Below are 27,531 nucleotides of genomic sequence, written 5' to 3' on the forward strand. Positions count from 1 at the left end.
AGCAGTGGCCCAAGGAAGCACCTAGATAGAGGCCCAAGGTCAACCTCCTCAAATTTCACACTACCCAGTGTTGAATGGATGAGTCTGAGAAAATTCTCATCACTCCCTAAGAGAGATGCAAAAGTGGCTGAAAGAGCCAATGGCCCAGAGAAGTCAGGAGTTGGAATAGGGAGGATGTAGTCCTTAAGGTTTCAACAGAAGGTACAGACCCACATCAGGAGTCACCATAGCAGAAAAAGAAACCTCAACAAAGTCAACTCCCTTCCTTCCACACAAGGACAATTCATAAACCCACTTCCATACTACTGCAGAATAGATGAAAGAAAATGAGAGTGAAAGAATTTGTTTAATCCAAACAGACTAAATGTCTTTACATTTATCTATTTAAGTTTTCCACCATCAGTAGAAATGGACATTTGAAAGGTAAATTAAATTTTAGTTACAGAGAAGTAAAGTGGCATAGTTGCAACCAAAAAGGCCATCCACTTGGGGACTATATAATTTGGAAACCACTATATTTACTATGACAAATAGAAAATATATATTTATGTATGCATAATTTTATTAATGGTATATTTTGGCTCTATTTTATCCTATTATTCCAATTTATGATTTCTGGCCTATGCTGTAAATTTCCACTATCCACCATTTTTTTTTTGTTGATTCTTTTATGTTTGACATCCATACAAAGAACGCAATTGCAATTAAGAATGTTTCTTTTATTTCAAGCCTTATTCCTTTATTCCTGTTGGAATGATAAAATTTTCCAGCTCTAGTGAGGCTTCCATGCAGGGACCTTTTTATTCATTTCTGAGTTCTATACCAAACATCTATCATCTTCCTAACACAGAGCCGATTTAGTCTCCACAAGTGATGTGTCAACTGTTATTAAATTATGCGTGTTCTCAGCCTTCATCCTAACCCAGGATACTAAAGAAGATTCTGGCTTGAAGTCCTCAGTCTCCTGTCAATTGAATTCAATACATTCTCCTGAGGTTTGTTATGCAGAATCAGGAAGAAAGCTAGAGACAGAGAAAGACTGGGAGGCCACAGGCTACGGCTGGGGAAATCTTTAAACAGGGAAAGGTTTGGATTATAAGGAAAGTTTAGAATGAAAAAAAAATGTAAAAGCAGTTGTAATGAGTAAAGAAAATGCATGAGAGAAAGAAGAAAAATATTTTTAAATTACTGTGATACATGTATTTTTCTTTGTGCTATTTGAAAGATACAAATAAAGAATTTTTATTTTGAGATTATCTTGCAACTGGATGTGTTTATTCTAAGCTAAATACCACTTCCTCTAGGCACTATACAAATATACGGAATTATTCTTAATAAATACTACATGCTGAGTATGTTCATTTCTTGAAGGTTCAAGATCTTCATTGTGTTGGGTCATACAAAGATAATGAATCTGCACGGTATGAGGTTATAGATGTAAATATAAGTGCTTAGACTGTGTATGGGCCATCTAGAATATGTCATAGAAAAATCTGAGGATTTTTTCTTAACCCGCAAATCTCTGATTTATCTTTGGACTATTTTTCCTAAAAGTGAACAGAATGCATCTAATTAAAGTTTTTCCCCCATGGATTTATACACGTAGATCAGCCACTTTGCTGCATAATAGAGAACCACAAAATATTGGGGACATAAAACAGCATTTATTTCTTGCTTACCAGCCCATTGTCCATTGAGATCAGTTTGACTTGGCTTGAAGTTGCAGTTGGGTACAGGTCTATTTACATGTCTCTCAGGGTTCTTGGACTAGCAGCTCAGCTGTGCAAGTACGTTTTGAGTCTTTGTTTGCCTCATGTCCACTAAAGTCTTTATTGGTCAAAGTAATAGTCATTGACCAATCTTCAACTCAAAAACAGGGGACATACACCCCATCTAGCGTAAGATTATACTACTACCACAGAGGAATGAAGATGTGAGGCTAATAATTCAACATATACATTTTGCTAAATTACCTTTTATTATACATATGGCATATTTTTCATTATCTTAAAGTGAAAACATTGCTAATGCCTTTCCTAATATACTCGTAGGATTCCACGTAATCTTACCATTATCATCATAATTTCTGCTCTTATGAAAAATATGGTCCCAGGTCATATTTGCTAGTTTTATTCCTTAAAACCATATTCTCTGGTTATAAAAAAAAAAAAAAAAAAACTTGTTAGCATTAGTGTGATCAGTATAAAATGATATCTACAGAGCCTATAGACATTGCTAGCCACTTAAAAACTGTATGTAAAAGAAAAAACGCTATAGACAACTTCCCCTACCTATCCCATACACCTATCTGTGCCTGTACCACCAACTGTAGATGTTGCTTTACACTTATTTCTGGTCCCCACTTTTGGAGTGAAGGTGACTTTTGGCATCAGTTTTTTAAAAAAATCTTTAATAGCAAATTTAAAGCCCATGATAGAGAGGCTGATAAACCCAGAAAATCACAGCTTGATTTAGAAAGCAGCAGGGAGCTAGTAGGGAGACTTAAAGAGAAAGATTGAATTGCTGGTACAATAGAAAAAGAAGATTGCTTTTGCTAAAGACCATTTTTGAAACTCCGCAGAAACATGACTGTGTCACCAACCAGATGAAGAACTTCAGGAAAAAATAAATAAAAAAATGCCAAGGCGGGAGGAAATTGCAAATATCCCAGTTAGAAAGCATGAACCAAGATTCAAGCAGATATGGCCATTATAAACAAATGGACAGTCAGTGTTTTCATTACCAGAAAAGCACAGCCATCAGCTTAACAACACTAAATGTCAGAACCAGACTAGGATCTTGCCTGAGAGCAGATCAAAGAAGAAACATCAGCCTACATGTACCCACTTCTCTAGTGTAGTAGTAATAGTAGCAGTAGTAGTAGCAGCAGCAGCAATAGTAAAGGTTGCCTCCCAATTTTGACTACTATAAAATAAATGAAATTTAAGTTCTCCATCTGTGGAAACTTGGGCTATCCATTTACTGACTCTGTCTCAGGTACCATCTGTTTATAATTGATTCAAACCTATATAAATAGATTAATATGTCTACCCTCTTCCCACCTGAGAGAGAATAAGAAAGAAATCTGCAAAAATGTATAAAACTCTTCAAAAGAGAGGTGTCAGCCCATCTCAGCAGACAGTAATTATTATTACTTACATCCTGCCTCTTCCAAATCTGTCTCATTACACCAGTATTTTTTTAATGGATGAAAACATTTTCCCATTGAGTTCTTGGTTGAGTTCCATGTGGTCATAAGCTAATCACTGCTGGTGTTGTTTCAGTCTTATTCAATCTGCTCACCATTGTGTAAGCTGCAATGATAGTACTGTTGGGGTTATGGATTTTTTAACCCAATGATAGCACCCCAAATGAAAAAGGTACAAGGTTTTTTGAAGGGATTTCAAATTCAGAAAGAGGTCATTTCTCCTTCAACAAAAATAACTAGATGACTAGCCCTCATTTCAGAGTGGCTTAGCTCCCAGAAGATACAGCATACCCATGAGATTTTTCTCCAGCACCTAGAAATAGCAACTCTGTTTAGCAAAAGCTCACACATCATGATACAAAGTATGTCCAAGCTCATTTTTGAGCAAACTAGCTTATACCATGCAAACTCTTCAATCCTTTGATACAGATTAAAGTCTGTCAATTAGAGTATGTAAATAAGAGGCTTCAGTCTACCTTATAGAGAGTAAGGGCTCCTCTAGAATTGAACTTTTTCCAATGAGAACATTCCAGAAGCACTATCACAAATCATGCAGATTTTCACATATTAAAATATTTCTTCATATCCTGAGTATGTGGTTGCTGCACAGAGACCCTAAGGAAAGTAATAAATTATGAGATCATATTGTCAATGACATTAAACTGCAGCCAAGGTAGGAGTCATCACAGACAAAATGAACAAATGACATCTGGCTATATGTTTTGTGGCCCAATAAGAAAATAGAAAACAATAATGATTCATGACTCTTTGTACTATTAAACAGTAAGGAAAACATTTTCTGAGATCATCTTAAATATTATAACTGTGAGTTTTCATTTGTATCCTCTGATAAGTCATAAATAATCAAATAACTTTGTAATTATGTTTATCCCTATACACTAGTCAGATAATGGTTCTACAGTCAGTCAAGACCAGTCATAATGGTTCCATTCATGCTTGAAGTACAGACGGAAAAAGCATGAACTTTGAAGAAAGAGTATCAAATCTGGGTTTGCATCCCATTTCTCAGTAAATGACTCGACCTCACCAACCCTCAGTTTCATCATCTATAAAATAAGGACAGCTGTCTAGTCATGAAATTAAGAAATCACGCATGCCAACTAACCTGGCATGCAGATGTCACTCAAGATAAAAGCTCTAGAATAATGAAGACTGCATAATTCTTGAGCATCATCTAAAAGTCTTTCTTAAAGTCTCTTTCTAAAGGAATAAAAGCTATGTTTCTGTAGACTAAATGTTTTTACAGATGCAAGGCATAAGATCCATGAAGGCAAATAAGCTTTTAGAAAATTTCCAAATTCTTTTGGCTGCAGTTATAAAACTAGTTCTGCAAATTAAGCACAAAAAAGTCCTTAAAAATGTCCCAGTCTGTGATGGGCCAAGTTTTATTCCATAGCTCATTTGGATAAACACTAAATTGAAATGATTATCACACACACAAAAAGAGAGTGATTGAGAGAGACTGCCATATTAGCTTCTCCAATCCCTATCTGAGTTCTCTTTAGTGTGAGGTTTAGAAAAGAAATCAGGAAATCCAAACACTCAGCTAATAATCCTGGCGGATGTTGAAAAGGCCAAGCACTTGTCACAGCTGATGACTGACTCCCCTGATTAAGGATACCATAATGTGCTTTTTCATAGCTGAAAGGTAAACAGCAACTATTGGCAATTCCTAATTTACAGACAGGTAATAGCCCTGGCTTGAATTTGGTTTCTTGGGTGTAGGGGATTATGTGACACAAAAGAAAAGACAGTATCTTTTGTGTTTTCCAGCATAAGGTCAAAGCTAGGCAATATTTTGAATTGGACAAGATAGACTAGATTTTTGCTTCCTCTTTGTCACCCCATTTTCTTAGTTTCTAAGGTCCCTTTTCTCCTGTTTGCAGTTTCTCAGTCTGCCTAAAAATTATTGAGGAACGTTCTACCTGAATCCTGTATACAATGTGCCTGGCATATAGAAGTTACTCAAGATAAAAGCTCTAGAGTAATGAATATTTGTTGCACATCTTCTGAAATTCTTCCTTAAGATCTCTTATGTTCCCAAAATCCTTTATAATGCAAAATAAACTTATTTCCCTTCTTTGCCCCCCAAAATCCCAACAGGATATTAATTTTATACCAATCAGGATAAAATAATTTATACTAATCTGTGATTGACTGACAGTCCTCAAATCATGAGAGTTAATTGCATTTTTAAAAGAGAATGATTGTTGCCAAAATTAATGCCTAATTAGTAGAATGTAGAACAGTATTACAAAGTATTGAGTGAATATAGGCTTGTTTTTAATTGGGGGAATGAGAAAAAATAGTTAGGCTTTGGAGAGATGAGCCCTCAGGGTCTGCTCCTCTAAACTGACCTATTTTTTTTCTAGATTCATTCTCTCCTAAAATTCTGCTACCATAGATTCTCTAAGAGTTCCACATATTTTTGTTTGTTTGCTTTTTGCTTTTATCCAGGAAGATTCATATGACAACAAGGTCCTTGGCAATAGAAACAAAGGAGCCAATGTGGAAGACAGCACAATTTGAGACTATGGGTATGCACTAGCTAGGGGAGAACGCATTTTTCATCTGAATATTGATAAAAATCTACATAATTACTATTGAAAAGAAAAGGCTGACCCAGAATTAGGGACATGCCATTTAATATTATGGCCATTTACCAAAACAAAGATAGATGTGAATACAACTTGTAATAAGTCAAGGTATAGGAAAAAACACAAGATAGTTTTCCAGACTCACCAGAAGCCTCCCATTCCCATGGAACTTGAAAAGGTTCACAGGAGGCTGTATACTGTTGCATCTATATAGACAACTGCCAAGATATGTCACCACAACTGCAGTACAGAGGAGGAAGCTTCAGCTGTGAGAGGTTAAATGTCATATCCATAGGAGAAATAATACTGAGAAAAGAATCTAACTCCTAATTCCCACAGCATCCTTTACTGTAGCCTTTCCTTAGCTACCACCACAGCAATATATCTCAGCTTTTAGTCCATCCGTTACTGGCACCAGAAAACACAGATGTGAACAAAAGCACATGTTACATTTGGATTTGTTCTGGCTTGTTTGACTCTCCAACATGGGTTCTTAGATCAGTAACTCTCATTTTGAATCAGATAATAATTTTTAAAAAGCTTAATCTGTGATTGAGCCAATTATGAAATTCAACTGATTTTTGCTATCAACCACACAGCTGGGACGAACTTGAAATATTGAAGCCACAATGCCACTCACTATATAACGATTTTGTGCAAATAACTCAACTTTTCTCAAATTAAATGTCCTCTTCTTTAGAATGGGGATGACCCCATAAACCTACTGAGGTTGATTTTTACGATTTGACAGTAATGTTAATTTTCACGTGGCTTATTGCAATAGCCTCATCTCCTTTTCTCCTCCTCTGGCTTCCACTCTTAACCACCTTTCGTCTATTAGTAACAAAACAACTGTAGTGATCCCGTTAAAGTATTAGTTCTATCACTCTTCTGCCCAATGTCCCTGCCCTCATGCCTTCTCATCTCATTCAGAGTAGAAGTCAGAGCTCTTCATTGGCTTACATTGTCTGCCACCTCTTCATTGCCTCTCTGACCTGACCTGCCACAACCTTCACCCTGGATCATTTTGCTCCAGTCACTCCAGACCCCTCTTTAATCTTTAAACCTTCCAGAAACACTCGGGGCCTTGGCATGTAGTTTACCCTGCTTGGAAATTCTTGCCTAGAGTATTCACATGAATCACTCCCTTACCTCCCTTTATATCTTTATTCAAAAGCTGTCTTCTCAGAGAGGTCTTCCTTGTCTTTCCCATCTAAAATAACAACCCATCCTCCTCCTAATACATCCTCTACACTGCTTTCTTTTTCTACTTAGCACCAATTAACATACCCTACATTTATTTATTTATTTATTTGTATATTTTATTGTCTCTTTCACACTAGAATATAAGCTCTATGTTAGCATTTTGTTCACTTATTGACTATACGATCCTGTGGAAAGGGGAAAACTCCACTTTTCTATGGTTTATTCATCTGTTTCCAGGATGGTCTGACAACAATGCTTGACACATACTAGGAGCTTAAAAACTGGTTGTTGAATTTAAACGAATTTTGAAAATGATGACCCTTGACACATGAAAAAGGTGGACAAGAAGGAGAAAGGGAAAAGGGAAAAGAAGATTTGGGGAAAGGAGAGAGAACAACTTTGTTAGATACGCTCAGACCACCATGATTCGAACAAAGAAAACCAAGCAGCAAAAGGAAAACAGGAAGGACACCAGTCAATTATAATTGAAAAGCCCTGAAAGAAACAAAAGGAAGCGCAAGAAGGGAGAGCCATTCTTCATTGTTCACTCAGTATTCACCAGGTTTAACTAGAGTTTTATCACAACCTGGTGCAGTATTATCCTCAGAAACTTGGGAAGGTCTTCTGTGTAAGAGCAGTTCAGTTATTCCCTTGAGGCAGTCATGAACTTGTGAAAAACCTAATGCATATACAGTGATTCTAAGATGTTATTAATGATCAGATCAAACTATTCTCCATCATCATGTGTTTTCTCGGGAATCTGATCTGAACATAAGTGTAATGCCAATGACTAAGAGTACCACTCTGAAGCATGGTCATGACCTATAATGTTATACGTTATACACTTCAAAACACACACTCGAGTACAGACAAACATACCTCCTTACTATACAATTAGTAGATACCCAATCTTCCTGCAATGTAAGGACCCCACGCTTCTACACTTTTCTTATTCAGATCTCAATCAATGGAATCCTCTGGAACAAGGGGTAATTTCCAGCACACTAGAGGCAGCTTATCTCCATTCATGGGATGTTCTCTCAGGCATCAGGAGTATTTCTTTCCCTCCTCATTCAGCCCCCTACTATGATTTTCACTTTTGTCTCACGGGAGACTTTTCTTCTCTAGCAATCCAGTCTTGCAAAAACGATGTTGAATGTCTGGTAAATTTGTTCTGAGATATCTTAAAAGATCTGGGCTGGGGAAAACAGCATTCACTTTGCAACCTTCTTGGGATTTTCACTTAACTTGAGTCTCTTCATCCCAGGATTTAAAGCATGATGGAAACTTTAGCTCATGAATCAAATCAACTCTCCAGAGCTAAAAGCCAGCTGTATTTGCATAACAATTTAGCAGATCCAAACAGCAGGGCAAGGTCGGGTGAAATAAATTGCCAAGGTCATGGTTCTCCTGAAGTGGTATTAGACTTAGAAATGCTGATCCCCAACACTTGCTCCACCCCATGGATCTCTCCCTCCTACTAAAGGATACTGTGGAATAAAATAAAATTAATCTACTGTATATGTGCAAACCACAGGCCTGCCCTTAACTCTTTCCTTACCTTCTAGTTTCAGATTATTCAAATCATGGAGAAAAAGATTAGATCACAACACATTGACTTCACTGTATTACCATACAAATGAAATAACTTAGTAGAAACAGTGATCTGGGGACTCTTGATCTAAACTGGGAACTGCTGTTGACTGCATTTGAAACTCAAAGTACTTTGAAACTCTGTAATTTATTGAACTAAAAGAATTGCTTTGAATTCACTTTGTTTTAATTCTGAGAACCTAAAAACATAGGGATTCTTTAAAAAAAAAAAAAAATGCAAAGGCGCACATGCCAGAGAGAAAGAAGCTGAGGAGATAAAAATGTGTAAATAATTCTTACTTTAATACCCTTAGCTAGAAAAACCTTAAAAGCGACACATCCAGAAGCTCGTTAAATCACAGCCTTTTTGAACCTATTTCAGTGAACCACCGAATTTCAGATCCCTCAGGTGCGACCCCGAATTCAGAATTCTCACCGGCTCAGAGTCCTTTTTTCCTTCTTAGGTCTTAGGGAATTTTGCCAACTACGACTCCCAGCCTTTGAGGGGAGAGGACTTTCCAGGGGCGCGGGATGTGCCACTCGGGAATCTCACCAACAGTGGGCGTTTAGCGCAGCCAAGCGACAGGCAGGCGCCAGTGCTCAGCAACAGGGAGGCGCCGGCTGAGGCGGGGAGAACTTTGGCGCTCAGAGCAGAGCCACCCTTTGCTGGCCAGTCGCGTTGCTCCTCCTAGGAAGCCAGCGGTGGTGGCGACTCCGTGGAAAAATAACCGAAGAGAGGCAGAGAGGAAGTAGCGAGAGAAGAGAGAAAATGAAGTCAGCGCTGGGGGAGCCTGCAGGAGGGTGGCCGACAGTGGAACAAGGTGGATTTGGCTTCTTTTCCACACCCCGGGCGTGAACGGCCCTCCAACGCGACCTCAGGAAATAAGTGGGTCTCGCCCAGGCAGAAAAGGAAAAGAATCCAAGTGAGAGCTCGTTGCTCCTCTGTCATCGCTGCCCCTGAGGAACTCCGGCTGCTTCTCAGCCCGGCCGCCTCGCGGGACCGGACGCAGTGCCCGAGGCGCCCTGTAGATGGGGAGGGCAGGGAACCGGCGCTCCAACCGCGGGTGACAGGCACCGGCCCGCCCGCCTGCCTGCTGCGCGCAGTGACCGGGCGGGCAGAGGATGCCAGGCGGAGGGACCTGGGAGCGGAATCTGAGACTGCCGGGGGTGTGCTAGGCTCCAACTTGGATGGCCTAGAGACCGCTCCAGCTCCTGGGACTGCTTCACCGAGTGGAGTGAAGCTGCGCGCGGGACCTGGAGGCGGAGACCTCAGGCAGCGGCTGCAGAGGGGAGAGACGGGCGCAGGAGGGGGCGCGCTTTCTCCCTGCGGGTCACAGTAATGAGGAGACTGAGTTTGTGGTGGCTGCTGAGCAGGGTCTGTCTGCTGTTGCCGCCGCCCTGCGCACTGGTGCTGGCTGGGGTGCCCGGCTCCTCCTCGCACCCGCAGCCCTGCCAGATCCTCAAGCGCATCGGGCACGCGGTGAGGGTGGGCGCGGTGCACTTGCAGCCCTGGACCACGGCCCCCCGCGCGGCCAGCCGCGCTCCGGACGGCAGCCGGGCAGGAGCCCAGAGGGATGAGCCGGAGCCAGGGACCAGGCGGTCCCCGGCGCCCTCTCCGGGCGCACGCTGGTTGGGGACCACCCTGCATGGCCGGGGGCCGCCAGGCTCCCCTAAGCCCAGCAAGGGCGCCAGGGCGGAGACCCTGTGGCCACGGGACGCCCTCCTATTCGCCGTGGACAACCTGAACCGCGTGGAAGGGCTGCTGCCCTACAATCTGTCTTTGGAAGTAGTGATGGCCATTGAGGCAGGCCTGGGCGATCTGCCGCTTTTGCCCTTCTCCTCCCCTAGCTCGCCGTGGAGCAGTGACCCTTTCTCCTTCCTGCAAAGTGTGTGCCATACCGTGGTGGTGCAAGGAGTGTCGGCGCTGCTCGCCTTCCCCCAGAGCCAGGGCGAGATGATGGAGCTCGACTTGGTCAGCTTAGTCCTGCACATTCCAGTAATCAGCATCGTCCGCCACGAGTTTCCGCGGGAGAGTCAGGTGAGAGGAGTCTGGTGCGTGAGTGGAGATGGGCGCTGCTGGGGGCCGGGGCCATTGCATGAGGGGAGAGAAAACGGCTGGGTGAAGTCTGAGGGGAGTTGTTGCTTTATAACTTTGATATTGTTTAACGATTGGGCCATGTTCGTAGTCGATAGGTAGAAGGACCTTAGTAGAAGTAGAATAAAACATTTTAAGCGCGGATGGAAATAAAACGCGCAGTGATGTCGCGGCTGGAAGGAAAGAAGTGGGGAGAATATGAGAGAAAATCATGTTTTGACCGGCCGGGAGAAATCTAGTAGATGCCCAACGGGAAGTAGAAGTCGAGGTTCAGGACTGTGGAGAGCGGTCAAGGTTCTGAAGACCCACAAGAGCAGAGTATGGGGGTGGGGTATCCCTGACTCCCTGCTAGGTGTCACACTCCCAAGAGGAACTCTGACAGCATGTGGCGGAAAAGCAGCATCTGCTCTCTCTGACTTCTTCGGAAGGTGTGCCTGAGCCTTAGGCAAGAGTGTAAGGAAGAAAGCACATCGCTCAGAATTCCTTCGGGTAAATAGAAAAATCTGCACCTAGTACAGAAGCTATAGGTAAAGAAGAGTGGTCAATTAGTCATGGATATTGGAAAGCATTAGAAATATATAAAAGTGTAAAGATGGATGGGGAGATTTATTTGGGGATTGTTTCTTTGTCCCTACTTTCCTTCTATGTAATGTGGACTCAGAGGCTGGTATTCAGTTGCTGTGTTCAGCCCATTCCTGTCCCCATCATCTGAGAATTTTTAAAAAGGAATTAAATGATTTAGTTTCTTATTGATTAAAAAAGCTAAATATATTTTCAATGAAAGAGCTATTTGTGAACTTAACGTTGACAAGTAATAATGAGGAGATGAATATTTAAGGACAAGACAGAGTCCTTTTAGTAATGAGTTTTCTGCCTTTTATATGTTACTTTTATCATAATCTCAAGCTGTGTTAAGGCTTGCACAAAGTATTTATGAAGCAAATAGGTAACTGGCATGCGCCCATTTCAAAGACTGAGAAACTGAGAAAAGTCCGGGGACTTGATCAACGTTGGTCAATGTACTAGTAAAAAAGTCCACACTACGGAGGATTTCTGACTTTACATCATTTTCACTCAACTCTTGCAGCTGGAAAAATATGTATTTCCAATCTTCTTCCACTTTTGATATGTGTGCCGAGATAAAAACTAAAATGAGTAAGGGCAATATACAATGAAAAGTTTGATAGAATCTAAGCATAAATTGTCAAGGGAGTACTAAAGATTTCTTTTTCTGGAAAAAAATAAATCTTACATTTTTAATCTTAGGAAGGGTGAGTGCAAGCCATTTTCAGCAGTTGCCCAGAAGATTCCTGGCTGAACTACAGAGATTTGATCTGTAGAGTGTAGGTTAATTAACTTTTACATAAAATATTTCTGTCACCTGAATCTGAATGGTGTAGACAGCAGATGGGAAGGCATGGAGAACACGGGTGCCCAATGCTGCCAATGACCAAAGTGTTATAAACATGAAATTGCATCCATAGGGTGCATCATTATTAATATATATGTAGAATCAGATCTAACAAAATGAGGAGTCAGCATCACTTGCTTCTCATCATTGCTTCTTTATTACCTACTATTTCATAAGTTGCCAGTAGTGGTCACAGTCTCCAGACTCCTTTTCATTTGTAGATTGTTTGGCAAGAGTCTTAAGTAGCAAGAATTTTTCACCAGAATTCATGTTCCTTAGTTAGAAGGGAAGTTGTGTTCTAGAATGAATGTATGCAGTCTACAGCACATTACAACAAGGAGACCAGGAAAACCATGAAGCAAAATCCAGAATCTGTAAACTTCAAAGCTCTAAGACCAGGGGTTGAGGGGGTAATAAAGTCCTCCAGGGACAAGCCGACAATAAAATAAATACTCTGTCAAGCACATTTGCTTCTGTATTTCAACTCAGAAACATATTTTAAATCACTGTTGTCACTGTTACTTTCATGGCACACATCTGAAAGGGAGAGATTATTATATTAACTCAGATCTAGTTTGTTCAACTGACTACATTTTCTTTCATCTCCCTTTGTATTTTAAATTCAAACATATCTAACTTGTCTTACTTTTCCTGTATCATTTAAATGTCATTCTATAATATTCTGTATTAAAAATGTTCTGGTAAATGTCAAGTCACTGTAATATGTAATTTTAAGATGACCGTAATCTGCTTTCAGTGAAAATAATAACTGATCTTTCCCTTGCTTCTCTGGAAAAGTGGACCTTCCTCTAATGCAGTGATGTGATTTTTAAAAACTTTCTATATATAAAAGGATGTCAAACTCATTTTACACATTAAACAAAATTGACTTAATCTAGCCACCATCCTTGGAGTCTACTGCCCAGTGACCTAATTTGTTGGTTGTGTGCCACTGCCTGAATAAACGATTCTAGAAGAAAGTGGACTTTTTCACACAACCAAGTAAAATAAAATTGTGTCCCTTACTTAAATCAAAATTGCTTTCAGAGCAAGAGCAGCAATAGCTGTTTTTGCTCACTGTCTTTTGGGCTGCTGATTACATTCATCTGAAGGTTTTAAATAATGAGCAATAGTTTTATTAACATCCTGCCACAACTCTTTTTTTTTTTTTTTTTTTTTTTGAGAATGAGTCTCCCTCTGCCGCCCAGGCTGGAGTGCAGTGGCCGGATCTCAGCTCACTGCAAGCTCCGCCTCCCGGGTTTACGCCATTCTCCTGCCTCAGCCTCCCGAGCAGCTGGGACTACAGGCGCCCGCCACCTCGCCCGGCTAGTTTTTTGTATTTTTTTTTTTTTTTTTTTTAGTAGAGATGGGGTTTCACCACATTAGCCAGGATGGTCTCGATCTCCTGACCTCGTGATGCGCCCGTCTCGGCCTCCCAAAGTGCTGGGATTACAGGCTTGAGCCACCGCACCCGGCAGTGTCACAACTCTTAAATAGAAAGAGCTACCACTGAGGTGAACAAATCCCTGAGAAAAGCATAATAGTTTTATTTCAACATACTATGTATTCAAAATAAGATCATCACATAAGATCATCACTTTCTAGGGGATCAACTTCTTTCAGGTAGGGAAATTCATTAAAAGTAAGTTAATTAACTACTTTTGGAAAACATATGCATATTATAACTGCATAATAAAAGCTTAATATAACATTAAACATAGGATGGAGTCAAAGCAGTTTTCCATCAAAAGAATTCTGACTTCACTACAACACTCAAACCCCACTTGAGGCTAACCTGTTTTATTAAAATGATTACTTCTTTGTTCTAAATTCTATGCTTATAACCTTCAAATAATGATGCTGAATATGAACCTAATTCCATTTACACTTAATTAAGTTCCTGCAGTTATACTTTCTTCCTCTTTCCTTTCCATATGACTTTTTCTTCTACAGGGTTTGTGTAGTTTCTTCAAAGTTAGCTCCTTAAAGTTTACCTGCTGAAGTAGTGACAAGTACACATTTTAAAAAATAATATACATCTCATGTTAACTTCATATTGGTTCTATTAGGCAGAGTTAATGATGTAATATGATTGGCTTAGATCCAAATCCATGCAATTCAAAAGTGACTGCTCAGCCAGGCATGATGGTGCCTACGTGTAGTCTCAGCTACCTGGGAGGCTGAGGCAGGAGGACTGCTTGAGCCCAGGAGTTCCATGCCACCCTGGGCAACACAGTAAGACCTCGACTCTTAAATTTTTTTTTATTAAAAAAATCAAAGTGATCACACTACTATTTTTAACATTCTTGTTGAATACACCAACCACAACTTTGCCTGCTTCATGAGTGATATGTACTAACAAATTAATATATGCTTCTTTCATGGAAATATAAGTGTTTTAGATTGTCCATTTTCTCTGACAGTACAGGACTAAGCACTGAAGCCTATTTATTAGAATTTGGCTAATATAGCATTATTTTTGCATGGCACAGGGGTACCTCATGAGGGGACCAGTAAGGGCTATTTATTTTTAAAACATCTGCTCCCAACTGCGTTGGTTTTCTTTGACTTGCTCTATGCAAAGCACCGCTCTTTCTCCTGTGGGAGAAATGTATTCTGCAATTCATGATGAATAGCTGACAGTCGCATCTAATTGTTGCTGACTTTAAGATAAACAATTTCAAATTAAATGTCAAATGATGCAAAACTTTTTAAAGCAGTGATCTTTTACAGGTTCCTCTTGAAGAATAGAGACCTGGCATTAACTTGGAAGTATTTTTTAATTTAGTAATTTACTTACAATATGTATTAGTTTTTCTAGGTAAGTAGAGCAGATGCTATTTCCTGAGCAATTAGTTTGTCTCTCCCACTTTTCTGTGTGCTTGCCTGAAGAGTATCACTTAATCCATGAAAAATACATTTGCTCTTGATTTTTCCTGACCATTATATCTTAGAGTTAAATTATGATCGAATCAGCTGAGCTGTCTGAAGACTGATGCCAATTTCTAATTCCTCGTGTTTTATCCTCTGGTGCTGCAGAAGGCACTATGGATTTTGTACCATTAGATTTTATTTTATAAATAACCCCCCAGTCAAATTCCAACCACATTAGTTAAAAGAGCACAATGTAATGAAAAGCATATGAAATAGTGGCCAAAATGTTCCCAATCTGCCTCTTTCATTGCAGATGTTCCCAATCCGTCTCTTACTAGCCATGTAATTTTGGGCATGTGACTATCTCTGAGAATCTACACTTATCAATGAGAATCTACACTTATCAATGAGAATCTACACTTATCAACCAAAAGAAGGTACTTCACCAATCTGACAAAGATATTTTATGAACCCAATGAAAAAGTAAAAGTACTTGGAAAATTTATAGTGTTAGCCAAATAACTAGTGGAGAGATGTTGGTCATTATCTGATAAGAATCACTTAAGTGTTAAAGTTCAACTAATTTTCTATTAGCAATAACTAATCAAAATGAGATATGATTCACATGTAAAATGCTTCCATTCACCCTCACACCTTCCTCTTTACCCTTTCCCTCATTTTGTTTCTCTTAAAAACAAAGTGGATTTAGAAACAAACAACAAAAAAAATCAGGTTCCTAAGTAGGTTGCACTCTTGCCTGGAAAAAGAAGGCATGTCACAGTACTGTTTCTGTATTAACAGCAACTTTTAACCTATGGCACATCTAACACAACTTCTAGAGTCTTAGGTCCTGCCATAGAAATATCATTAAGATGCCCAAGATATTTGAGAATTGTTGGTCCTCCATATTGTTCACAAGTTTTTTCTATAGGCAAACTATCATTCAGGAAACTATGACCATACAGAGTCTACCCCACTCCACTCCTATTCTGCCAACTACACCACAAAGCAAACATCCAAATTTTTTCATAGCAAGCTTTCTTGATAAGGAAAGCAGTTTGTGGATTCATACTGACCCAAGCTCCTTATCTCATCGTGGATGTATAATAATTTACAAACCAGCTACTTTGAGTCCCATTGCCCTAGACGACCGTATATTCTCTTAGGAAAGTATTGCTCATTTTAGTGGCAACAGTAAATGTAGAGGTGAGAAATCTCATTGTCTTTTTTTCAACTAGCTCTGTCTACTGCCACATATACACAAGAGTAGAGGATCTATGTAGCACCAGAAATATGATGCCAAATCCATAAAACTAGGCAAGAAGAAAGAACATCTCTTAGCATCTGCCATATTACTTTTTGAGTGAATGTATGAATGACAAACTAATTGAAATCTTTAACCTCTCAGTTGTCTTTTGCTGATATTTTCGCTATGAGATCACAGGAGAAAAGAGCATTGGGGAACAGATGAGCTAAGAGTAAGCCAACTCTCTCCCTTTCCTTCTCCTTTGCTCAACCTGACACCTCGGCCAAATTCTCAGATGTTTTATATAACTGTATAAGATTCATGCACTTTCAGGGAGACTATCAACTGTGTTTGATCTCCTGCCTTGAAAGAGTGGATTGATCCTTGACCTGGCTGGCATTATGTCATGAGGAGTAAACACTGATATTGAAAGGCTGGTGTCTGATTGGCCAGGGCTGGTTTGGTAATGGAGATGAGCCTGCAAGGGTACATGTGGTAGAGAATTAAGCAGGTTGACTCCTTTTTTAGTTAGGATAAATTATACCTCATCATTATTCATTTGAAGCATAGATTTAGGAAGAATTTTAATCATATATATTTTTGTAGCATATATGTTTTTTAAGGCTTTTTCGCAAATGTGTTTAAATAATCTCCTAACAGCCCTGTAAAGTAAATGACTATGTATAGACAAAATATGGAGAAATAGAAAGAGCTATGCATTGTAGGAAGTGAGAAGCCATCCAGAAGAAAAATAGACTAATAGCACCTTCTTAACTTAGTCTATTTGTCAGCCTTCAACCAAAGAACAGATTGGATCCATCACAGCTTTGGTAATATCCCAGAAAAAAGAAAAGAGGACAAAAGAGGGAAGTATCTACTTCCAGGTTGGACTATTAAAAGCATATTATACAATAAATGTTCAAAACAATGGGAATTTAATTAATTGAATCATAATTTTTTAATGGAGTACAATATACTCATTCAAAATGAGGATATATTTATTGACACAGAAAGATAGAAAAATTTTACAAAAATGTGTGTAAAGTGTGACCTTGTTCCTGTAAAATATGAAGTCTAGAACTTTATTTATAAAAATCTTAACAGTGATTACAGAGGGTGAAAGTCTACATTTTTCTCATTCATGCTTCTATTTTTCTAAAAATAAGCATTTTTACCTACTGAATTAAAAAATAATAAGAAAAAAAGATAAGTTGTCTTTACACTTTCTCATCTAGACTTTCAATACTTCAGTATGAAAATACATATTTTAGAAAGAATAAATTGTAGTGTATGTTTAAATTTATCAAAACCCTCTCTCATCTCTTTTATCATTTTATCCTCACAGTTACTTTGTGAGGAGAGCAGGACAAATATTATTACTGTTATAATGTAAATGAGATAATTATAACATACGATGGAGGAAATATAAGGTGGGAGTTAAGAGATTACATTTTTGAGAAGCTCAGAGCTATGTTAGAATCTTGGCTGTACAACTTTTTAGACATCCTACCTTGGGAAACATACCTGATGTCTCCATGTTTCAATTTATTAAGTCATAAAATGTGATTATCTTATAAGTTTATGGTGAGAACTGCATCATATGTACCTAGAGCAGTGTGTTCTTACGATGTTGAAAATTGTTCTTTTAGCATAAAGTGTTGATGTGGCAAGATTCATAAAAACTAATCAGGAAAAGAACTCAAATATTCTCCCTTATTCTCCAGGGAACTTCTATATGCATTCTCAGCATGTCTATAATATTCAGGCTTAAGACTTCCAGCTCCAGCAAACTAACCCTTAGAAAAATGAAGAAATCTGCTGTTTTGAATCCCACTTAGAGTTCTAGTTCACCAAAGAGTACCCCCAATTTAAGTGTGTGCAAAGTAGGTCAGCAAAGAAGTGAACTTTGAAGTCCAGTTTTACCTAGTTGCTCCTTTATATGGGTTCAGGGTGGTTGGAGTATTGTAGCAGTTACATAAAGGTTAAGAAGAAGCATGTTTTGGTCTATTAGACAGTTTTAGTGAGGAACTCATAAGTCTTTCCTATCTATTGCTATAACTTTTCATAGGAGGCTCTGAGGAACTAAACTCAGGGAACAATAGAACAGAAATGACAGTTTCATTTTATTAATAAATGCATTAATGCCCAGTGCCCTGGTGCATAGGTCTTTAGAAAAGGATTGGGTTGGGACATACGACTTGGGCTTCAGGTTTGTGTGGCACTTCATAATTCTCAATCTTGATCTTCCACCTAAGCAAACAAAAGAAAGAAGTAGCAGAAGAGATGGAGGACAACAGATATGAGCTTATGAAACAGGAGTGAGCTTATTTTGGTGTGGTAGGGCTGAGTCCCTGAAAGAGTTCCAAATCTGAATCCTCAAAACCTGTGAATATGTTATTTTGTATGGCCAAAAGGACTTTGAAGATGTGGTTATGTTAAGCATCTTGAAATAGAAAGGATATCTTGGATTATCCAGGTATACTCAATGTCATCACAAGGGTTCTTATAAGAAGGAGGCAGAAGACGTCAAGGTCAGAGGACAAGGCGATGTGACAATGTGATAAAGGAAGCGGAGACTGGAGTGACACACATTGAAGATGGAGAAGAGGCCATAAGTCAAGGAATACAGGCAGTCGCTAGAAACTCAAAGGCAAGAAAATGGTTCTCCCTTTAGAGGCTCCAGAAAGAATGCCACCCTTGACTTTAGCCCAGCAAAACGGATTTCAGACTATGACCTCTAGTCACAAGTAATAAGAGAATAAGTGTGTGTTGTTTTAAATCACTAAGTTCTTGGTAATTTGTTACAGCAACAAGAAATGATATAATTGCCCACACAGACTTATACAGGGAGGAGATGACAAAAAGATAGAAAGGGATCTGGCCCACCTTGTCCTTGGAAGGCAGGTTCCATTTCAGCTTATATACTTTGCATCTGGAGAAAAATGTCGAGAAAGGTTAAGCTTGGTGATTCCACCCACTGGCAACTACAACCCAACTGATATTTGGGGATTCTTGTTAAAAAGGGCAGAGTCTACCTGGATATGGATTGAAGGTTCAGCAGTCTCCCCTTTTTCATATGGGCTTTATCTGTATCAAAGTAACAATATGGCTTACATTAAACCAAAGATTAAGGGAAAGTAGCACTGCTATAGGCCAAGGCTTTTAGAAATGGTACACCTCATGAAGCAAAATCTTCATGTTTTATTGGATGCGGACAATATCAAAACTGATGCACACAACTTCGTGGGACTTTTTGGATGCATATTGCTTTTCTGATTATAAAAGCAGCGCCCATGCACTACTACCTGTGCATTTCCACAGATTAACCCTGAGTCGCATTTAATGTGTTTTATTCTTTCAAGGATAATGGCTTAAATTTTAGTAACAGTGGAGTACAATTAAGAAAAACCCTGTTATCACTCTAACTGGGCACTGGCATCAAAGAACAGGAGAAATAAAAAGTAATTTTTTTTTTAATTTTCTGAAAATGCAGACTTGACATGGCTTTTGAAACTTGAGCATTATGCTATTTCTATTTAAAAGGCTGGATTTTCCTTTGTGTTTGTAGTCTATATTTTCATCACACTGCAAGTGGCTGAGTCTCTACGGTTCCAAACAATAGCTCAACTAGTACCTTTCAATAACATTTTTAGAAATGACTTAGAAATGGGTTGTCACTCCTCTCCCCACCGCTAGGGGTAGCCATTAGCTGAACTTGCTGAACATTTGGGGCAGTAGCAACCACTTTGGTGGCAGTACAACCTGCATGCAATCTGTTGGTGTTTTGGAATAGAAGGCCTCAACTAGAAGCCAAACAAGTTGTGTTAATATTCTCCAGATTAAAAAAAAAAAAGTTTTTATTTTCATAAAGTTAAACATTCAGCATGTCTTTGTCTAACAGAATCACAATCTGGCTTAGTTATGGAGTGCTATTTTTTCAGTCCCAACCAGACATTCTTAAACAGAGATTCCTTTAAACAAGTAATTTGCTTCTACATATTGTGAATGTAATAATAGGAGCAGATATATGCACGGATCCACACACAGAGAGATATTACTGCGTTGATGATACAGGAGGAGTTAATTTGAGTCCTATCACACATTGTGTTATACACCTAAAGAAATGCTTCAATGTGTACATGAACATAAATGATAAATCTAGATCCGAATTTATCTAGTGTGCCTTCACCTCATCACAGACAGAGAGAGCCATCTAGTGGTCTCCAAAATATAGGTTTAGGCTGAAGCATCCTAGGAATCCACTCTCACAAGACAAGAAAGGATTCCAAGCAGCTATTAGCTCATTCCTGGTCTTTTGACTGTGGGAAACGTAGGTTAATTCACCAAAGAGAAGATCTTCTTCTGCCTTCTACTAAGAAGAAGCTTCATCAACTTCTGCTGTACTGCCAGCCTATCTATAATTGCAGTTAACAATTATAAAGTAAGATATCTCAAAGTGTGTGTCCAGTGGGGTTGGGAGAAAAATGAGATAAAGTCTTACTAACTTTAGAAATGTAGAGTCATTAATTCTTGGTAGCTGTATTTGCTGTCACTTTCACTCATAAGGCAAGATAAAGAGATGCAGCCATTTAATTGCGCTAAGCACATCATTTATTCCTTTATTTCTGATTACAAAAAAATCTATGCTCTTTGTGGATAATTCTAAGAGTTAATAAAATGGCAGAGAATTCAAATCACCTATAAATACACAACCAAAAGATCTACACATATATGTGTTTTATAAAATTGGGGCCATCCTACTTTATGGATTTTCCTAACATATCCACACATAAATGTCTTCCCATATCACAAATATTTTTCTCCATTATTTGTAATGGCTAGTTTGCCTTTGAATGGGTTATTTCTTGATTTTTTTACATAGCCCTTGCTGTTTAAAATCAGATTTGCTTCCAAAAAAAAAAAGAAAACACTGCTACTGAAGGGATTTTACTACACTCATCTTCCTTAACATTTTTGTAGTTACCTGTGCTGCGGAACACCCTCTACTTGAGTTTTGTGACACCATCATTGTTTTCCTTGTTTTTTTTCCCCTGTCCTTTTCATTGTCTTTTACTGATTATGCTTCTTGTCCTTGATCCCTTATAATAATCACCATTGTACTGTGCTGTCTAATATTATAGCCTCTACCCAAATATGGATATTTGAATTTAAATTAAGATTATATAAAATTTGAGTCAGTTGCTCAAGCACATGAATCACATTTCAAGTGTTTAAAACATCGTATGTACCACATAAATATATATGCCTACTATGTACCCACAAAAATAAAAAAATTTAAAAATTAAATAAAACATTTAATTTTTAATTTTTTTAAATAAAAAATTTAATTTAAAAAAATTTTAAATAAAAGATTGTTTTAATTGTAAGTAAAAATTTTTAAATGGGCTCATATGGGTAGTGACTACTATATTGGACAACACAAATATAGAACATTTTCATTGCCATAGGAAGTTCTGTTGGATTGTTCTGCCAAAGGATGTTCTGTTGCAAAGGAAGAGAAACTCCCACCATGAAGCTCAAAAGCAGAGAATTTGTGCTGAAATCTTACAGGAAAATGACATGAAATATAAATCCATGAAGTATAGCTGAGCTGTACTACCAGAAGGTGTTTGGGTAGCACCTCTCTTTTTCCCTTGCTCTGGGGCCCAATGGCTCTTCTCTCAGTTTCTCACTTCACATCTGCTACAAACTCCCTTGGGATACCAGCTGATTCTTCTGCCTTGCCACTACTTCTCCGTGGATGTGGTTCTTATGATAGGACTTAGCCTGACTCTATATGACTTTACAACTCTAATCAATTTATCTGACTACATTTCTTGTATCTCTTAGTTCAAATTATCCAGACATCTGATTGGCTTAACCCACATTGGTTTCCCTTCTATTCCAAATTATATGTCCTCCCTCAATCCAGTCAGAAATGCCCAGATTCTTAGGTTGCATGCTTAGTATGAGACTGACTTAGAATACAGCAGTAAATAAAACAGCAAAGCCCAGGATCACAAAGAATTCCCATTCTAGCAAGGAAGATAGAAAACAAGACATGCAAACAAATAAATATGTAATATACTATTATTAGACAGAGACAAGTGCAATGGAGAAAAATAAAGCAGAATATAAGATTAGAGAATGACTACAGTTGGTCAAGTAAGGTCTGTCTGAGCATGGCATTTGAGCACAAAATGAAGTAAGGAGTGACCCACAGAAGTCTCTAAGGAAGGAGCATTGCAAGCCAGGCCAATAAAAAATACAAAGACCCTGAGATAGGAATGAGCACAGCAATAAATAATTGTTGAATAACTGGACTATTCTTAGTAACATCCATAACACAATTTTTAGTGGGCACTATTTCAAGGAGGTATCAATAGTGAACCAACAACCAGATCTAGTACACCCTTTCATACAGTCCTTTTCCATGTTAACTACTGAATTTATCTCTTTGCATGTGGCAAGGCCAGGAATTTCTAACTTGAATTTGTGGCTATATCTCCAATTCCCACCTTAAATTAAAAATACTTAAAGATGTCTTGAAAAAGTGTTTTTCTCTCACCTATAACAAGACTTTTCATAACATCTTTGACTTCTCCCTTTTCTTCTTACCAGGTTCTGTTGCTTTCCTTCATATATTTCTCATAGTCCCATTCTTCCTTCTTATTGTCACATTACCTTCTTGCATCAATTCTTTTAATATCTAGCTTCTTTCCACCAGACAATTCTGCACACTGCTGCTAGATAAATTTTCTTAAAATAATTTTTATTCATTCATTTATTCAATAAACACTTATCAAATATAATTCCCTGAGCTTCATGCCATTTCCTTGCTCAAAAACCATTTTACTATGACAATATCCCTTTCTTTTTCCATGACCCAACACTTCTGTGAGGTGAAATACACACCTTAATAACAATGACTCACTACAGTCTTAATTCACAAAATTGGAGTGAGGTGTGCCACACTTAAGAAACTGTATTAAATTATCTAGATTTTGAGAGTATAATTCAATAAAGCATTCCATCTCCTACTGACATGCCAAGATTCAGACATGCTTCCCCTAAAGCCAGAGAAATATCGGTTAATAATCATTAGTAAGTTTACAGAATCTGGCCCTCAAGGCCTTCCCCAAACATGTACTGTATTAGTTCATTTTCACATGCTGATAAAGACATACACAAGACTAGGAAGAAAAAAAAGTTTAATTGGACTTACAGTTCCACATGGCTGCGGTGGCCTCAGAATCATAGCAGGAGGCACTTCTTACATGGTGGCGGCAAGAGAAAATGAGGAGAAAGCAAAATCAGAAACCCCCGATAAACCCATCACATTGCATGAGACTCATTCACTATCACGAGAATAGCAAGTGAAAAACTGACCCCCATGATTCAATTACCTCCCCCCTGGTCCCTCCCACAACATGTGGGAATCCAGGAAGATACAATTCAAGTTGAGATTTGGATGGGGACACAGCCAAACCATATCATTCTTCCCCGGCGCCTCCAAATCTCATGTCCTCACATTTCAAAACCAATTATGCCTTCCCTATAGTCCCCCAAAATCTTAACTCATTTCAGCATTAACCCAAAAGTCCATAATCCAAAGTCTCTTCTGAGATAAGGCAAGTTCCTTTTGCCTGTGAACATGTAAAATCAAAAGCAAGCTAGTTGCTTCCTATATACAATGGGGATACAGGTATTAGGTAAATACAGCCATTCTAAATGGGAGAAATTGTCCAAAACAAAAGGGGGTACAGGGCCTATGCAAGTCCAAAATCCAGCAGGGCAGTCAAATTTTAAAGCTACAAAATAATCTCCTTTGACCCCAGGTTTCACATCTAGGTACCACTGATGCAAAAGGTATGTTCTCATGGTCTAGGGCAGCTCTACCCCTGTGGCTTTGCTGGGTACAGACTCCCTCCCAGCTGCTTTTACAGGCTGGTGTTGAGTGTCTGTGGCTTTTCCAGGTACACAGTGCAAGCTGTTGGTGGAGCTGCCATTCTGGGGTCTGGAGGACAGTGGCCCTCTTCTCACAGCTCCACTAGGCAGTGCCTCAGTAGGGACGCTGTGTGGGAGCTCCGACCCCATATTTCCCTTCTGTACTGCCCTAGCAGAGGTCCTCCATGAGGGCCCCACCCCTGCAGCAAACTTTTGCCTGGGCATCCAGGCATTTCTATACATCTTCTGAAATCTAGGCAGAGGTTCCCAAACCTCAATTCTTGACTTCAGTGCACCTGCAGGCTCCACACCACATGGAAGCTGCCAAGGCTTGAGGCTTCCACGCTCTGAAGCCACAGCCTGAGCTCTACATTGGCCCCTTTCAGCCACAGCTGCAGCACTTAGGACACAGGGCACCAACTCCCTAGGCTGAACACAGCACAGGGACCTTGGCATTTTCCTATTGGGCCTCTGGGCCTGAAATGGGAGGGGCTGCCATGAAGGTCCCTGACATGGCCTGGAGACATTTTCCCCATGGTCTTGGGGATTAACATTAGGCTCCTTGCTACTTATTCAAATTTCTGCAGCCAGCTTGAATTTCTCCTCAAAAAATGGGTTTTTCTTTTCCACTGCATCATCAGGCTGCAAATTTTCTGAACTTTTATGTTCTGTTTCCCTTTTAAAATGGAATGCTTTTAACAGCACCCAAGTCACTTTTCGAATGCTTTGCTGCTTAGAAATTTCTTCTGCCAGATACCCTAAATCATCTCTCTCAAGTTCAAAGTTCCACAGATCTATAGGGCAGGGGCAAAATGCCACCAGTCTCTTTGCTAAAACATAACAAGAGTCACCTTTGCTTCAGTTCCCAACACATTGCTCATCTCCATCTGATACCACCTCAGCCTCGACCTTGTTGTTCATATCACTATCAGAATTTTTGTCAAAGCCATTGAACAAGTCTCTAGGAGGTTACAAACTTTCCCACATTTTCCTATCTCCTTCTGAGCCCTCCAAACTGTTCCAGTCTCTGCCCATTACCAAGTTCCAAAGTTTTTTGGGGTACCTTTTCAGCAACACCCCACTCTGCTGGTACCAATTTACTATATTAGCTAGTTTTCATGCTGCTGATAAAGACATACCCCAGACTAGGAAGAAAAAGAGTTTTAATTGAACCACCGTGATTCTGAGGCCTCAGAATCATGGCGGAAGGCAAAAGGCACTTCTTACATGGTGGCAGAAAGAGAAAATGAGAAAGAAGCAAAAGCGGAAACCCCTGATAAACTCATCAGATCTTGTAAGACTCATTCACTATCACAAGAATAGAACAGGAAGACTGGCCCCGTGATTCAATTACCTCCTTCTAGGTACCTTCCACAACACATGGGAATCCAGCGAGATACAATTCAAGTTGAGATTTGGGTGGGGACACAGCCAAACCATATCATGTACTCTTTCCAATTCATGGCATTCTCTTGAGATATAGGTACACAGAAAGCCCAGAATTCCCTTTGTTTTACTTCTATTTTAAGTTCAGAGGCACACGTGCAGGTTTGTTACGTAGGTAAACTTGTGTCACAGGAGTCTGTTGTACAGATTATTTCATCACCCATGTATTGAGCCTAGTTTTCATTAGCTATTTTTACTGATCCCCTCCCTCCTCCCACCCTACACCCTCCAGTAGGCTCCAGAGTCTGTTGTTCCCCTCTATGTTTCCATGAGAAAGCACAAAATTTCTAGAAACAGAAATGTGTGTATGATTTTTAATCAGTAAATTTAAATCATTATATTAAAAAGTATTTTCCTATTATATATCTATATGGAAAGACAGATATATACCCAAGTTGTCACAATTTGCAGATGAATTATGCTCTAATTCAAAATTGATTTTTCCATTGAAACAATGTTATCTGTGCCTGTTAAGACCTCAGGCCAGGCCTCAAAAGCCTATTTGACCCATTCTATAGCAGAGTTCTGGTATTAATAATTCTGCAGACACTAAACACCATCTGTAACAGACTCTTTCTGTTTGAGACCAAGGGGATATGGAGTGGGGAGGAGAACCAGAGACCTGGCTTCAAGTTTGGTTTTAGAATCATCTGTAGAGCTTTGGGAAACCTCTCTGAGCCTCAGTTTATAAATAGTTATTCATTAAACAGGTTTTTATTGACAGCCTACTATGCCATTTAAAAAAATTAATACTGACTTCAGTGAATTAATTTACATAAAAGCACTTTATAAATTTAAATGTTAAAAATAGATGAGAGGCATTGTTATTGAAACATCTTCTTCAGGAAAACACACACCTAGCTTCAATTCTGGAAAGTTAGGACGTATCTTCCTTGGTACTAATTTGGCAATAGGAACAGCCCACCCTTGTTTCATCCTCCTGCAATGGACCAACACAGTCAAACTGTAACTTCTAAATGGTCAGCAGCAGCTGGAAAGGGAGGAAAAAAGAGCAGGGTTTCATAATTCCCAAACAGGGACCTAAAAGTGTGTTTATCTTGGATGCTCCCATAGTCAGGGAGAAGAACCCAGGGTGCTCGGCTGCACCTCACCTTAGGCAGGAAGGGGAGGAGGAAGGTAAAGAGGAAGAAGGGAGGTTGGGGAGCCGTCAGGATAGGAGGACTACAGCCAGAACACAGATTAGAATAAGAGACACTTGAGAAGTCAAGTATTAAAGCTAGGATTGCTAGTTTATATTCATAAAAATATATTCGTTAAGATTTAAGATTGTATCAGTTTCTAAATGGTACTGTGTAATGGGTTGAAATACTGGAAATGGGCCGGGCGCGGTGGCTCAAGCCTGTAATCCCAGCACTTTGGGAGGCCGAGACGGGCGGATCACGAGGTCAGGAGATCGAGACCATCCTAGCTAACACGGTGAAACCCTGTCTCTACTAAAAAATACAAAAAACTAGCTGGGTGAGGTGGCGGGCGCCTGTAGTCCCAGCTACTCGGGAGGCTGAGGCAGGAGAATGGTGTAAACCCAGGAGGCGGAGCTTGCAGTGAGCTGAGATCCGGCCACTGCACTCCAGCCTGGGTGACAGAGAGAGACTCTGTCTCCAAAAAAAAAAAAATACTGGAAATGAGCATATCCTATTCACAACCTATGAAGGTTACTTCGTTCCAACTCTGCCTTTAACACTTGCAGGGCGGCAGCCACTTAAAGTCCTTTGCATCTCCATGTTTCAGAACTACTTCAGGATTTATCCCTGAGCTCAAGCCAGGGGAACCATTAGGTTCTCCTTGCAGAAGGAGAGAGGAAAGTAACACTAGGAGAGATCAGTAATAAATCAATAAGCTTAACCATGGCCATACTATCTCTGCCTA

The 27,531-nt window shown here is 39.4% G+C and overlaps 1 protein-coding gene across 1 annotated transcript in view; it reads left to right on the forward strand.

The window, feature by feature from the left end:
* Positions 1-9,537: 9,537 nt before the first annotated feature.
* GRIN3A (glutamate ionotropic receptor NMDA type subunit 3A) overlaps positions 9,538-27,531 on the forward strand; it is a 165,601-nt gene continuing 147,607 nt past the window's right edge. Inside the window, exon 1 of the mRNA XM_023202520.2 lies at positions 9,538-10,663. Coding sequence (XP_023058288.2) covers positions 9,965-10,663 — 699 coding nt within the window. The 5' untranslated portion in view covers positions 9,538-9,964. The remainder of the gene's footprint in view (positions 10,664-27,531) is intronic.

This window comes from Piliocolobus tephrosceles, chromosome 14, assembly GCF_002776525.5.
Source record: "Piliocolobus tephrosceles isolate RC106 chromosome 14, ASM277652v3, whole genome shotgun sequence".
Classification (NCBI taxonomy): Eukaryota; Metazoa; Chordata; class Mammalia; order Primates; family Cercopithecidae; genus Piliocolobus; species Piliocolobus tephrosceles.